Raw genomic sequence first — 15,120 nt, forward strand, 5'->3', positions numbered from 1 at the left:
TGAAGGGGTTTTTCAAAGGGAATTTATATCTATCATAAAGCAGAGTTTGAAATGGTTTTTTTTTTAAGGAAGTGTTTTCACAGTATTTAATTTGCCATTGGAAATATAGAGGTTGTTGTGTTACAACTCTAATTTGATTCAAAGTTTCATTTAAAACCCTATATAGGTGTTTAGTTCTTATCTTTTATAAATGACTTTTTGCCATTAAACTTTGCAGATTCATGAAAGCTTATTATGATATCTTTCTATTGCAAAAACAAGAGTATTTGAGACAAAATTAAATTCTCTATTTTTGTATAGAGATTATCTTTTATATGACAAATACTGGCATTCACAGTATACATTGTATAGTGGGCTATAATGTAGATATGTTACTGTGTACTATTAGGATGTTGTGATTGCAGCAGTTAATTGCAATTACAGGACCCTGAGAGTATACAATGTTTGTTAAGTAACTCATTGAAAGGAGTTGTTGCTCCCGTAAAAGATTGGAACTTATGATAAGAGGTGTTGAGCTAGGCTCCACCATTATAAAAATTTGATGCTCTTTGATTGAATAAAGAAGACAAGTTGAAGTGGCTTTTTATACCCCATGAGGGATTTTCCACTTAGAAAATGTTTGTGTTATGTGGCGTTGATTGTCTCATTTTGTGATATGTTGCTGAATTTAATTCTCTGGTATCTTGTTCTTGTTTTATCTATTTTTTAAGTCGATTGCATGAATGATCAAAGCTGTTTGTCAAAGTAGTCTAACACTGTTTTTTTGAATGATAAAGTTTTTGTATCTAAGACATAAACAAAGTTGTTCATTTAGTTTCAGTTGAACAATTCAAAACATTCTTTTAACATTAGTCACGATGTCATTTATGGTACATTTTAAACATTATGTTTAAGAAGATCATTATTGTTTACCCAAGTTTAAGTTGCATTCAAATCTGAAAGTTGTAAAAATCTATCACTTTGATTCACTTGCCCCCCCCCCCTTAGAGTGTTTTCACTTCCAACAAGTGGTATCAAAGCGTAGGGTCTTTGATAGGGAGGTAGGGCAAGGTTATTGCCCAATAGGCTTGTATGTTTACTAAGTGATAGGTCCTTGTTCGTTTCAAGGTGTAGTCACCAAAATCAGAGTGCAAGAGGTTTATAAACAACTTAGCAACTCTCCTTGATCCACCTCCCTAAGTCAAACTCTTCTTGGTTACTCAAGGGCTTCAACTCCATAGTTTTTGGCTTGGTAATGTAACACCTTACTCTCTCATTTGGAATCCATTTACTCTGTCTTGATCTGTTCTCTAACTGCACAAGGTCTCCTTTTATTGGATTGCAAGTTTGTGTCAAGTTATACCCCCATGGGTGTCTTTGGCCTTCTACGTTTTGGAGTGTAGTGATCCTTCACAAGTGCTACAAACCAACTTGTGGAGTCTACCTCACCAAATATGCTAAATGTATACAAGAACAACTTGTCTCAACTGGATTTGATGGGTTTTTGGCTTTTCATCCTCCATTTGTGTACCTGATTTGACAAAAAACTAATTTTGAGGCCTAAAATGGGCTACAAGGAATTAGCCCTCCTTTTGGGGTTTTGTGCTCACCCTGCTCCAACGATGGACTTCCAGACTGAAATAATCTCATATATGGATACCCTTTTGGGAGTTCTTGAAGATTTTCTGAGTTTTAATGTCCATTAGGCCTTCTCCATGACTGTCCCAAAAATGGGTGCAAAAAGGAGGGTTTGTAAGGGTTTTGGTGGCAAATATTGACTAAAAAATTGGAGACCTTCAATATGAACCATACAAACTTGGTTCTACCCTGTTACATGCTAATTAGGCCATGAAAAGATAGTTTTTACACCTTCCAAGGGTTAGGAAACAAGATTTACAAAATTTGCTCATAAGGAGCATGCAACATTGACAACTTTTCCATTATTGTTGTCTACAAACACTTCTTTAGTATGAAAACCAATTACATTCTAAAACATGAGAAAATTTCTATCATTAGAGAAACAAAAGTATCACACTAGCCCTTCACAAAAGGCATTAGGCAATTACAAACAAAGAGTTGTTCACTGTCAAAGAAAATATGACTGCATTTTTGCCTTCTCACTGTTTTTCACTTTAGACCCGCGCTTTACACTATCAAGATTCTTATTGAAGGTCTGATAAATGCTTTTTAGCAATACTCTATCTTTGGATTCTTGATGTCCTTCATACCTTCCACTTGGAAGAGGAAGATTACAAAAACCAATCAACCAAGAATACAAAAAAATCAGTCATAAATGATTGTGACAACCAGCTGGGCATTACAACCTTGCCTAAAGGATCATTAGTTGATCTTTGGAAATCTCAAGACCCATGGGAAGGGTCAAAAACCATTCCCTAATCTTGTTTGCAAACAAATAGAGAGAGGTACAATGCTTTACAAACTCCAATGTATGGTGGAGAGTAAGCAAGTGAAAGGAAATTAACTCCAAAACAATGACTCACTGTCTTTTACATTATTTTCACAAACTAAAAATGAAATCATCCTCATTATGGCTTATAAAGCCTCTTTTCCTTGACATACAACCTTAAACATCAAAGCAAGTCTGTCCATCTGATAAATGCATTTGCTATAGAAGAGCAAAACATCAAATTTCTTCAAAGACCCTAGCCAAATGACACACTTGCCTAAGGCTCCATGGCCACAAAACTTCTTGCACCTGCATTTTGGAAAGAAAAACATGTATATACATATCTTACAAGTGGACCAACTAGTTCTTGAGAAGCCATGAACATTTAGGGCTTCAAGAAGCCATGTTGGTCAAGCATCCTTGCCAATTTCCTAGACAAGGTAGTGAAACTGTCAAAACTAAATACTTCTGTACAAAACTCAAAACTTAATGAAATTAAATGCCACCAAAGGGAAAAGCTTCAAGAAACATAAGAGAATTGGAAAATGAAAAAATAGTATGGCCACGTACAACAGGTGTACGGATTGCTACTCACATGGAGTCAAAACATAGGGAAAATAAGGTAAAAAGTAGTGCAAACATGCAAAATGCTTGATAAATCCGAATGATCAACCCTTACAATAGTTCAAATAGGAGAATAAATACCTCTCCAACTTATTTATCCTCCTATACTGACAGGTACATGTCCAAGAGCACTTAAATTTGACATTTTGATGTCTAAATTACAACTTTTGATGCCTAGAAGATGCAAGGTTGATCTCAAAGACCTACAATCAGCTAGGGACACTACTCACACCTACAAACCAAGCATAAGACATGTATAAATAATTTTCAAAACAAAAACACATAGAAAACTCATTTTTCCATCATTTTGCTAGGTAACTCCAAATTGGCAATTTTGAGCAAAAAGATGAAAACAGGAAACCAAAACCATACAATGAGTTAAAAACTCATCCAAACAACCTAGAACAACTCAAAACATCTTAAACAACCTTCCCAACTCAAAACAAACAAAAAAATCAAACCTTCTATCAAACTGGTGATGAAATGAAGGCTAGGTGCTCCTGCACCAGTCTTGCATTAGGTCTTCCCTAGGATAGATCCTGGTCTTGGAAGTCTTTCATCATGTCACATGTTCAAGAGGGGTCTTTTGTCACTAGAGCTCCATTGTTTGATGGAACTGATTATGTGTTATGGAAAATCATAATGGAGACATATTTGATTTCCATAGATCTTGATGTCTGGAGTATTGTTTGTAGTAAGTACACAGTACATGCTACTATACCTACAAATCTTGATGGGAAAAAGCAATATGAAATGAATGCAAGAGCCAAACATGCAATATCGTGTGGTTAGTCTAAAGATGATTTTGTCAAGATTATGCACTACAAATTTTCTCATGAAATATGAGAAAATCTTGAAAATAATTATCAAGGAAATGAAAAGGTCAAACAGTCCAAAATGCTTACTGTCAAAACTCAGTTTGAGGAAATGAAAATGAGAGATGATGAAAAAATAGATGAATATTTTTTGAGAATTCATGAAGTTGTTAATGGGATGAGAGGATTAGGTGAAGAAGTAGATGAATTCACAATGGTTAAGAAGGTCATTAGAACCTTACTGCCTAAATATGAAACCAGAGTTTCAGCTCTTGAAGAGAAGAAATTTTTTAATAAGCTTACGTTAGATGATCTTCAAGGAAGCTTGATAGACTTTGAAATGAGAACAAGCAAAGTTGACAATGGTAGATCATCATTGAAAGAAACTACTTTTAAAAGAGAGAAGAAAGAGGATTTGGATAGTGAATCAGAATTGTCTGATTCTCTTGAGGCTCTCTTAGTGAGAAAACTCAAAAAGAAATATAGAAGAAAGCTGCTAGTCAAGTGTTTTAATTGTGGCAAAGTTGGTCACTTTGCAACCCAATGTTCTCATGCTGATCAAAACAATGATGATGATCAAAATGAAAAACATTACGAGAAAAAAATCTTTAGCCCTAAAAAGAAATTCAACTTTAACGATTTCAAAAAGAAAAAGAGTCTATTCAATAAAAAAGACTTTGATGATGAGTTAGATGACTCTTTAGGTGATGAAGGTGAAACCTTATTGATGCCCAAAATTGATATGCCTAAAATTTCAAGCAGTAAAGCTGGCAATCTATTGAATAGTCAATCTGATTTAGAAAATTGTGAGATAAACCTTGAAGGTGAACTACTTTGTGCCCTTCAAGAAATTAGAAAACTCAAGAAACATATTTCCTCTCAGGAGAAACTTTTAGATCATTTGACTATTTTTCTGCAAACTGAGTTAGATGACTCTAAAAGAGTTATAGAGAATCTCAAATCAATACTTTCTGACAAAGAAAAGGAGATTCAAACTCTCGAACAACAAGTTGGTACTCTCACTAAGCAAATGGAAAAACATGATACAACTATTCACTTGCACAATATGCTTGGAAAACAAAGGCAGCTTGATAGCTTCGGTGAATGTCCCAAATTTGCAAATCAGAATGTCATAACTGCTAGTAAAAAACTGTCATTTGAGAACAAGTGGAACATTTTCAGATTTACTTCCTTCTTTAATGGCTATTGTTTCTTTTGTAACAAATTTGGACACAAAGTGAGTACATGCAAATTCATATTTTCTAGAATGCCAAGATTTGGTCATAAACAATATTTTGGTTTTTCTAATATGATCAAATGTTTCAGATGTAATACAGTTGGTCATACCCCAGATAGTGAAATCAAAATATCCCTACTACTGAAAAGGTTTGGAGACTCAAATTTGTTCAGAACATAGAACAATCCATTCTTGTTCAAACTACTTTTATTTCTAATAAGAAAACTTTGTGGGTTGTCGATAGTGGTTGCTCCAACCACATGACAGGGGACAAAGATAAGTTCTTGAAACTTGAAGACTATGTTGGTGGTTTTGTAAAGTTTGGTGACGATTCAGGGATTGAAATAAAAGGTAGAGGGTCTTTACTTCTTAATGATGATACACCTATTCATGATGTGCTTATTGTAGAAGGTCGATAATAATGGATGCTCAAACATTTAGTGATCTGGGTGTGAGCTGAAAGCGGAGGTAAAGTAGATTTTTATGGATTTTGTGTTTTAACCACCATGAAAGAAGTAATCTCGTTGAAACAGGAAAAGTAATTGTGAAAGAGATTGTTATTTTGAAATAGATTTATTTACCCTAGAATTTAAAATGGAAAGATTATTGATTAAAGTTGCTAAGTTATTGAGTTATATTTATTCCTTTCGAGATTGCATAGAGTTGCTGAGTTATTTTTATTCCTTTTGAGATTGCATAGAAAAGGTTTTTAGTTTGAAAGGAAATTGAATTTGTTCCTATAACTAGGTTTTTTTTGGTTCAAAAAGTTGGGAACCCTAGTTGGAAGATATCACTAAACTTAGGTTAACATTGTTTTTTTATCTTCTCTATATATATGTAGCTTTAAGCATTTCCTTAAGGTTGCAAAAACACAAACAAAGCACAATGAAGGGGTTTTTTAAAGAGAATTTATATCTGTCATAAAGCAGAGTTTGAAATAGTTTTTTTTGTAAAGAAGGGTTTTCAAAGTATTTAATTTGCCATTGGAAATATAGACGTTATTGTGTTACAACTCTAATTTGATTCAAAGTTTCATTTAAAACCCTATACAAGTGTTTAGTTCTTAGTTCTTATCCTTAATAGAAGCAATGTACCAAGAAGGATACATTTTTACTTTCATATTTACCTATTCAAATTTTGATATATTGTTTAATATATCTCTTCATTACAATTGTTGAATGTGACATGTCAGAATTGGATACTAATGCAAAGTTATTAGCTATAGTTGAAAAAATAAAATTTGTGGATGAGCTATGCCAATTTTCATGAAGTCAAAGATCTACCATTTGAATTTAAGCCAAAAATTAATATAATTGTATCATCATAAAATGAGTTTTTCTTAATCTAAATTTAATATCAAAATAATTTCTTCTTTTCACAATAATCTAATTTAAAAATAGTTTATAGTTTATGTTACATTTATTGTAACTTGTTATCAATTTAATTAATGAATGAAACTAACATAGTACTAAATATATTTTTTACTAATTTATATAAAATAAATTAAGAGATATAATTTTTGAGAGATCTATTTAATTTTTCCTTACTTCCACTTAAATAATATATATGAAATGATATATAAATTAACTAGATTTGAATAACAATGTGAAGGTGAGGAAAGGAAAAAAATTTCAAAGTAATAGAGATTGGAACTTGAAGTTAGTAATAAGATTTACACAACAAATTTGATCCACAAATGTATTACTAAATCCATAGTCACATTAGTGATCCAAAATAATAGATAAGGTTTTTACTAAATCTAAGTAGTTTATTTTGTTGGCATTCTTGATGGTGATGTTGTGTTTGTCATTGATGAACACACACTTGCCTTGAGATCACCTTTTGTATGAATGAGTGATGCTAACCGGTAATTGATCCAACCAGTATTAGGTATTATAGTCTTTAGACTACCGATGTTTTGCAGAAAGTGTTTACTAATCTCAAGCGGTATGAAGACCTCAAGCGGTTCGAGGATCTCAAGTGGAACGAAGGAACCAAAGTGACAGTTATCATTTTCCCAGTCTTCATTTTTGACAATTCGGCATCGGTAAAATGTATGAACCAGTATTACTCTGTGATGAGGTACCAACCGGTAATTTTGTGATGAGTTACCATCCACCAAGATATTGGCAGTGATTTTGTGTCATGTTACCAAATGTGTCTAGATGCAATGAACCTAGGAACTTGCAATGTATTCCTATTGGACTGACATGAAATCATATTCCTTTTTAAGGACATCATGTCTAGGGTTTTAAGAGTTGTTAGGGTTTAAGGGGATTGATGACGTTTTTGTATGTGCAATCATAGAAGAGAAGGTCAAGTCTGTGTGAAGTAATAGAGTGCAGATATACTAAAGACTGAAGCAATGCTAAAATGCATTAACAATGAGCTATCATGGATCTAACTAAGCAAACTATGCTATTTGATAGATCAATCACTAGTTGCTTGCTCACATCTTCGACAAGTCTGAAACCCTTAGCCGGGTAGGCCTGGCAAAGCCTTTGTAAATCCTCCAATAAGGTGGTTCACAACTGTGGATCTAAAATCCTCTCACAAGTTAGTCTTTAATTAGACTTATCTCCTAACAGAGATTGAGATTCCTAACAAGATCTGTTCTGGTGAAGAACATTGTATGACCTTAACTAGTAAGGTTTCTATTCTGCAGATAGTTACTTGTGAGTCTTAGCTCATCGTGATTTTTCCCATTTGGGTTTCCACATCAAAACCTCTTGTGTTATGGTGATTGTGCTCTTGTGGGTGAATGTCTTATTTGCTGTTTGGTTTGCATTTGTTTTAACCGGTCTGGTAGTAAATATGTTTTACCGATTGACTGCTAAACTGCTTAAGTATTTGAGTTCATTAATTTTTGGTATACTAATTCACCTCCCCCTCTTAGTATTCATCATATTTAAGAATTAGTGAAAATCATATATTTATAACTAATGCTTTGCAAAAACGATATGTTAGGAGACACACAACACAAGAAGCAATTCAAACGTTAGTGTTAATGTCAAAAATGAAAGACTATCCTAAGCAAGCATATCAAGAGAGATATTAAACATGTAATGAAAAGCATACAAATACAAAAGAGATACACTACACTCCTTCAAATGCCAACCAAGATGTTCATAGTTGCTCCTCCCTTGTTCCTCTCCTCTCCAAGTTCCACATGAGTGTAGCTCTCAACTTTTCACTACTATGAAAGTCTTATGGAGATTCAAGATTGAAAATGACTATGAGATTATGCAAATACAAGCTTAATATGACAAAAATGAGTTAGTTTGATCTATGTTAATTTTAACCAAAAGAAGAACAAAGTAACTATGTTCCTAAATGTTCTCTCTTAAATTCACTATAACTTAGATGCATACAATATTTTTGGATTATAGATGTGCTTGAGGATGCTTCAGAATGCTTGAGGATTTGAAAATGAGGAATGTGAGCTCTATTTATAGATAAAATGGAGAAATGGATGGTTGAGATTGAGTAATCTCAACAAGGGTTAGGATTGATAGGTTTGTGATCCATGTGAGGGCTTTCAACCCAATCCCAGGATAACAAATGTTAACATGAGATGGCTTGAGAGGAGAGGGAAGAAGCATTAAATGCTTGAGATGACATGAAGTTAGCTTGGGAGATAAGGTTAGGCTTGATTTGAATGAATAAATTCATTATCCAATGAATAATGCCTTTATCTAATGGATAAACTCTTGTGCAAGAGTTAGTGGGGATAACCATGGTCAAAGCAATGAATGCTTGAAGAGACCCGTGAGTTAAATGGAGGTTAAGTAAGAGGGAAAGTCTCTCACCATATGGGTGAGTTGAGTTAACAATAAATATTTATGTAAGAGCCATTAATGGTTTGGAAGACTTTAGGGGTTAACTTGTTGGAGACATAAAGCATTTATTGCTTTTCAAAGACTTTGAGGCTTTGAGAAGTGACTTCAAGTTGCTTAGGAATGTGACAATAATTAGGGGATGGGATTAGGCTAATTAGGAATGATGTAGAAGAATCTATAATGGGTTAGAAGAGTCTAGAATGGGATTTAGGATGCTAGTGGGTTTGATGGGTGATGGAAAATAGGATTTTAATTGAAATAAACTTCATTTATTTCAACAAAATAGGTGCAACTTTCATTTGTAGGAGAATGCAAGTGGGGGGGGGGAGTTTAGGGATTTAAATAAATGTTTAATTTATTTATTTAAAAGAGGAAAGGGGTTAATTAAATAAATATGCTTTATTCATTTAATTAATTTCGGGTGTGGGTTAATGAATTAATTTAAAGAAATTTGATAATTTATTTAGTTAATAGAAGAAGAGGTTGAGGATGAAATTATTTTATTATTGATGGTTAAAATAATCAAACAAATATTAAATATCCATTTAATTAAGTGGACACATTTATGTGACTACATTTGCCCCTCTTTGAGACAGTGTAGTTTATCGCATCATTTCAAAGAAAGAAAGATAGGTGTGAAGAAATATACCCCACAAATGTTAATTTAGTGGGTGGTATGCCCCCTCGAGACATGGGCCAGAAAAAGTTCAAAATATCAGGCGATCTCTCAAAAAAGAGAAAGAAGTTGCGGGGAGGTAGAATAGAAGAAATTGGAGAGAATGGTGAAAGAATGGGAGAAGACAAAGTGAAGATAGAGAAATGGAAAGCCAGTGAGTACCCTTACGTCATGCAGGAGATGCGGTGCAAATTTGGTGTGTGCTTTTGATTGATGTTATACAATTGATCAAAATTGGTTGGACAATGTGGTGCAATCGGTTGGATTGGCCCGACCTAGTCAAAGCATGATAGTTGATGTCAGTTGGTCGCTTGGATAGGATAAAGTCTAAGTAAGTGAATCAAAGTGACCTAATGAGACTTAGACAATTAATGTAATTGCATGATGAAGTCAAGGTATTTGAAGAAAATATACTCGTTGAGACTTAGACAATTGGTGTAATTGTTCATTGTTGATTGTGTTTGATTGGTTGATCAATTGATAGTGTTTGCATTGTAGGTTGTTTCTGGTGAATCATAGCAACCCCATTGAGACTAGGTCATTTTAATAAATGTCTGTTTTAGTCTAGGTTTTCCATAATTGATTATCTGTTAGTTTAGGTGTGTGTGAGTCGATGTGCCTATGTAGACAGAGTAACTAGCTTGATTGGGTTGATGGGAACTTATGAAGGGATTATGATGGTGACCTAGATGGGGAGGGTGAGGGGGGGGGATTCATTGTTAGATAGAAGGTATGGAGGACCTAGGACCCATTCCTATGTAAGAGGAGGAAAATAGAGTATCCATTGTCATTACTATGTATGAATGATATGTAGCTATATAGATTTATGGATGGATGAAATGAAACGGAATGCAATATATATAGATGAGATGAAATAATGATCCATAGTATCATTCTTGGATGAGGTAGTAGGAACCAAGTTTGAGCATTTCACTTGTAAGCAAGCATTTAAGACAAGGAAAATAAAGTGACCCTCCATTCTAGTTCATGCGCAAATGGTCGAGCTATATGCTATAATCAGTAAGCCATAGTGATCCATGACTGGATGTTTGCATATGATCGCGTAGCTTAGTGAACTTTCCATGTAGACACCTTTAGTACATGCCCCTGAACTTCATTGGAACAAATCTGCAGATAATAAATAAAATGATATTTAGGAACCATCCTGGATACTCCAATCACTTGTGGATATCTTGGAATAATGTAGGAACCTAATATGAATGAATAACTAACTAACTAACTAACCAAGTACTTGATATCTTAAACATAATTTTCTTCTCAAAGAAAATGTTATAATGTCTTTGTTTTTGGAAGGAAGGATGCATCCTTGTTAAGGTAGTTGTGTGTACTTGTTTTGATTGGTTGGTTGATTTTCTAAGTGATCATCATTTGAGTAGCTCAAAATGTTTGTTTGGTGGCGTTTGCATTGTGTATGTAGAAGGAATAGTATACATTGCAATGTGTTTGATTATTTTCTTATGTATTTGCCATGTTTTTGGATTTTTTGAATGTTGTAAATATTTTTCAAGTTTTTTGAAGATTTTATGAATATTTTTGGTAATATTTTCAGCCAATTTTGAATGAAGAACTAAATGAATCACAACTAATGTAGAATCCACTTTCATCAATAGGTTAAGAGCATTGCCCCCAATTTAGCAAGATGCAGGATACATGAAATACTAACCTTGATTGTAGATCAATAACAAGCCATGGTTTGAATGATGGATGAATGGATGAAATGGATGTGATCGCAACAAATTTGAAAGACAATGGAGCCATAGCCTTTACGAGTGGCGCCTATTTGCCAGGTTTTCACCATCACACTTACCCAAGCCGCCACCGTAGTGGTTTTCACTATTTTGGATGCATGATTTTTTCTTTACTATTTTCTTGAATTTTTTTGTATTTTCTTCAGGACATTTTCTGAATTTTTTTCATATTTTTTGATGTATTTGAAGGAGCCTAATGCCCTGTACAACTTATCTATGAAACTGTTTGAGGTGCATGCTGTTGATCAGGTCTGCTAGTAGTTCACCTTCTGAAGTTGCCAACTAATATGCCTCAAAGCCAAACATAACAGTGATAACATATGGACCTAGCCAGCTAGATTCAAACTTGTCCTCGTGTTCTCTGTTTGGTTGGTTGCGAGGATTCTCTTTGAGAAAAAGATCACCTACCTCAAATGTGTGAGGTTTTACTCAATGATTGTATCTTCTTCTCATGTGTTGCTGATAGGCCTTGAGGTGGTTGTATGCAACTTGTCGCCTTTCATCAAGGAGGTCCAAGTCTTGAAGACGTGAGACTTGATATGCTTCATCATCAATCAGATTGTGCAAAGAAACTCATAGAGATGGTATCTCAACCTCAATAGGCAATATAGCTTATGCTTCATAAACTAGTGAGTAGGGAGTTACGCCTGTAGGGGTTTGAATGTTGGTTTGATATGCCCATAGTGCTAGATTTAAGCAAATGTGCCAATCACGACCAACATCATTGACTATTTTCTTGAAGATTCTCAATATGTTCTTATTTGATGCTTCATCTTGACCATTTCCTTGTGGGTAATAGGGAGTGGAAAAGCGGTGTTGAATGTGAAACTTCTCATAGAGCTCACAGATATCCTAATTTTTGAAAGGAAGGTCGTTATTTGTGATGATGGACATGGGTCAACCATACTAATAGATAATGTAATTAAGGATGAATGAGGTGATCTTCTTGTCAGTGACTTGGGTAAGTGGAATGACTTTGATCCACTTTGTGAAGTATTTCATGGTAGTAATGATGAATTTATGGCCGTTGGAAGAAGATGGATGGATTTTACCCACAAGGTCAAGTCCCCATTGACAAAAGGGCCATGGTGTTGTGATTGGTTGCAATTCCTATGTTGGTGCATGTATTAAGTCTCCATGAACTTGACACTTCTTGCATTTTCTGACAAAATAATAGGAGTCTTTTTCCATGGTGGGCCAATAGTATCCAGCATGCATGATTTTCTTTGCTAGTGAAGGGCCGCTTGAGTGAGCCCTAAAAATTCCCTCATGTACCTCTTCCAAGGCCTTTTTTATTTCATCTTGTTCCAAACATTGAAGGAGAGTACCATCAAGAATTCATTGGTATAGGGTTTTGACAATAAAGGTATACCAAGCGGTTTGACGGATGAAGGTTTTACGTTGGTTATTGGATTGGTTGGGAGGAAGTGTGTGATCATGAAGGTAAGTGAAGAACTCACCATACCATGGGGATTTGGAATTGACAAGGTGACATATCATCTTGGTTTCAGGGATATCATAAGCAAGGATCCAAAGTTGTTCTACCAAGAACTCGTAGTGTGATGAATTTTGCAGAAGATCCACGAGAGATGGGATTGTAGCCATTGAATTAGCAGCCCAATTCTGATCTCTAGGTACCTTCTCAAATGTGATAGCTATAAATGATTCTTTGTAACTATCCACCATCTTTTTATATGGTATGAGTTTATCATCCTTAATCTGGTATTCATCAGTGACTTGTCAAATAACTAGCTGAGAATCTCCATATACCTGTATCTCTTTTAGATGCCATTATATAGCCAATCTAAGTCCTATGATTAAGGTCTCATATTCTACTATGTTATTTGTGCATGGAAAGGTAAGCATGTATGACTTCGGGATACTGTCACCTTGAGGAGTGATGAAAAGAATACCTACCCCTAATCCATGTCTAGTGTATGAACCACCAAAATATAGCTTCCATGGTTGTGTGGTTGTGATCATGAAGATCTCTTTGTCTAGAAAATTGGAAATAAGAGGATGGTCACCTGCGAGGGGTCCATCGACCAACATATCTATAATAACCTACCCTTTAATAGCCTTGCGGTCCACATAATCAATGTCAAATTCACTTAGAATCATAACCCATTTGGCCAAGCGGCCTGTCAATGCTGCCTTGCTGAGTAGGTACTTGAGTGGATCTATTTTGGCAATGAGTTGTACTTTGTGTGTCAACATGTAGTGCCTCAATTTGGTGGCTACTAAGGTTACTACTAGGCAAGCTCACTCAATAGGTGTGTAATTGAGTTCATATCCTACTAATGTGTGAGAGATATAGTATACAACACTTTATTTGCCTTTTGCATTGTGTTGTACCAGTAGTACTTCTAATGTTGTATTTGTAGCTGAAATGTATAGCAATAGAGGTCTACTAGGATCTGGTGGGATCAGCAATGGTGTATGCATTAGATATTCCTTAAGCATTTGGAATGCTTGATGGCACTTTGTATCCCATTGAAAGTGGATATTATTGTGTAACAGATGCATAAAGGGATGACACTTATCAGCCAATTATGCAATGAATCTCTGAATTGATTGTAGTTGCCCTTGTAGTGCCCTTAATTGACAGATGTTCTTTGGAGGTGGCATGTCCATGATTGCTTTGACTTTAGCCGGATCGACTTCAATGCCTTTGCTTGAGACAATGTATCCTAGGAGCTTCCCTGAGGCTACTCCAAAGACACATTTCTTCAGATTAAGATGAACATGATATTGCTCTAATCTATCAAATATTTTACCTAGTATTTTCAGATGTCCTTTTCATGTTAATGATTTAGCTAATAAATCATCAACACAATCTTCCATTATGGTGTGCATCATGTCATGGAAGATGGTAGTCATCGCTCTTTGATATGTTGCTCCTACATTTTTTAGACCAAATGGCATCACATTCCAAAAGTAGGTTCCCCATGGACATGTGAAAGCAGTTTTATGTTGATCTTTTGGAGCAATCTTGATTTGGTTGTACCCTGAAAACCCATCCATAAGAGAAAGCATTGCATGACCTGCTGTTAGATCAACAGTCATGTCAATGTTTGGTAGGGGGAAGTCATCCTTAGGGAATGCCTTGTTTAAATCTCTGAAGTTTGTACAGATATGTATGCCCCCATTAGGTTTTCCAATAGGTATGATGTTGGAGATCCAATCTGCATAATCAATGGATCTAATGAAACCAACATCCAAGAGATTTTTGAGTTCCACCTTGACAATAACAACAATCTGTGGTTGCATCTTTTTGAGATTTTTTTTAATAGGTTTATCTCCTTCTACCATGGTTAGGTGATGCATGACCAAATCAAGATCTAAGCCAGGCATGTCTGCATAGGACGATGCGAAGTTGATTTGGTGCTTCTGGAAGAATTCCAAAAATTTTGGCCTTTCCTCTGGAGTTAAGAGAGATGCCAAATGTATTTGATGAGTCTCAGGGGTCCCCACATTGCGTTCTTTTGTTTCTTCAATTAGGATCATCAATCTCTCCTGATTTTTACTAGAGGGGAGGATGTCAAACCTTTCATCCATAGGCGCCTTAGAGAGGTTTTCACCATTGGATATTCTCTTTCTTTTTACTGTTTTGGGATCAAAAAGTGCCACTGTGTGGTTTTCACTAGAAGATCTATGTTCTATTGTGATGTTTTTGCAACTGAAAGGTTTGGTATCTGCCCCAAAGTACGATGCGCTATTAAGTTCAATTGCAAATCTAGCTTTATGATCCCTGCTTGTTAAGTTATCCTATAA

The 15,120-nt window shown here is 35.0% G+C and overlaps 1 protein-coding gene across 1 annotated transcript; it reads left to right on the forward strand.

Annotated features, from left to right (window-relative positions):
* The first annotated feature begins 3,943 nt into the window (after positions 1–3,943).
* Positions 3,944–5,481, forward strand: LOC131859344 (uncharacterized). Its single transcript, XM_059212973.1, has 4 exons — positions 3,944–4,925; positions 5,008–5,062; positions 5,152–5,211; positions 5,307–5,481. Exons 1-4 carry the CDS (start codon positions 3,944–3,946, stop codon positions 5,479–5,481), a joined length of 1,272 nt encoding a protein of 423 aa, XP_059068956.1.
* Positions 5,482–15,120: the final 9,639 nt, after the last annotated feature.

Source organism: Cryptomeria japonica, chromosome 10 (assembly GCF_030272615.1).
Source record: "Cryptomeria japonica chromosome 10, Sugi_1.0, whole genome shotgun sequence".
In the NCBI taxonomy this organism is placed as follows: Eukaryota; Viridiplantae; Streptophyta; class Pinopsida; order Cupressales; family Cupressaceae; genus Cryptomeria; species Cryptomeria japonica.

Bases quoted from the DNA above. Each gene is read 5' to 3' on its own strand.
- LOC131859344 (XM_059212973.1), top strand. From the start codon at position 3,944: ATGAGAGATGATGAAAAAATAGATGAATATTTTTTGAGAATTCATGAA. The intron at 4,926-5,007 runs GTGAATGTCCCA...GAACATTTTCAG, and splicing joins AAGGCAGCTTGATAGCTTCG to ATTTACTTCCTTCTTTAATG. The intron at 5,212-5,306 runs GTTTGGAGACTC...GGTTGTCGATAG, and splicing joins ATATCCCTACTACTGAAAAG to TGGTTGCTCCAACCACATGA.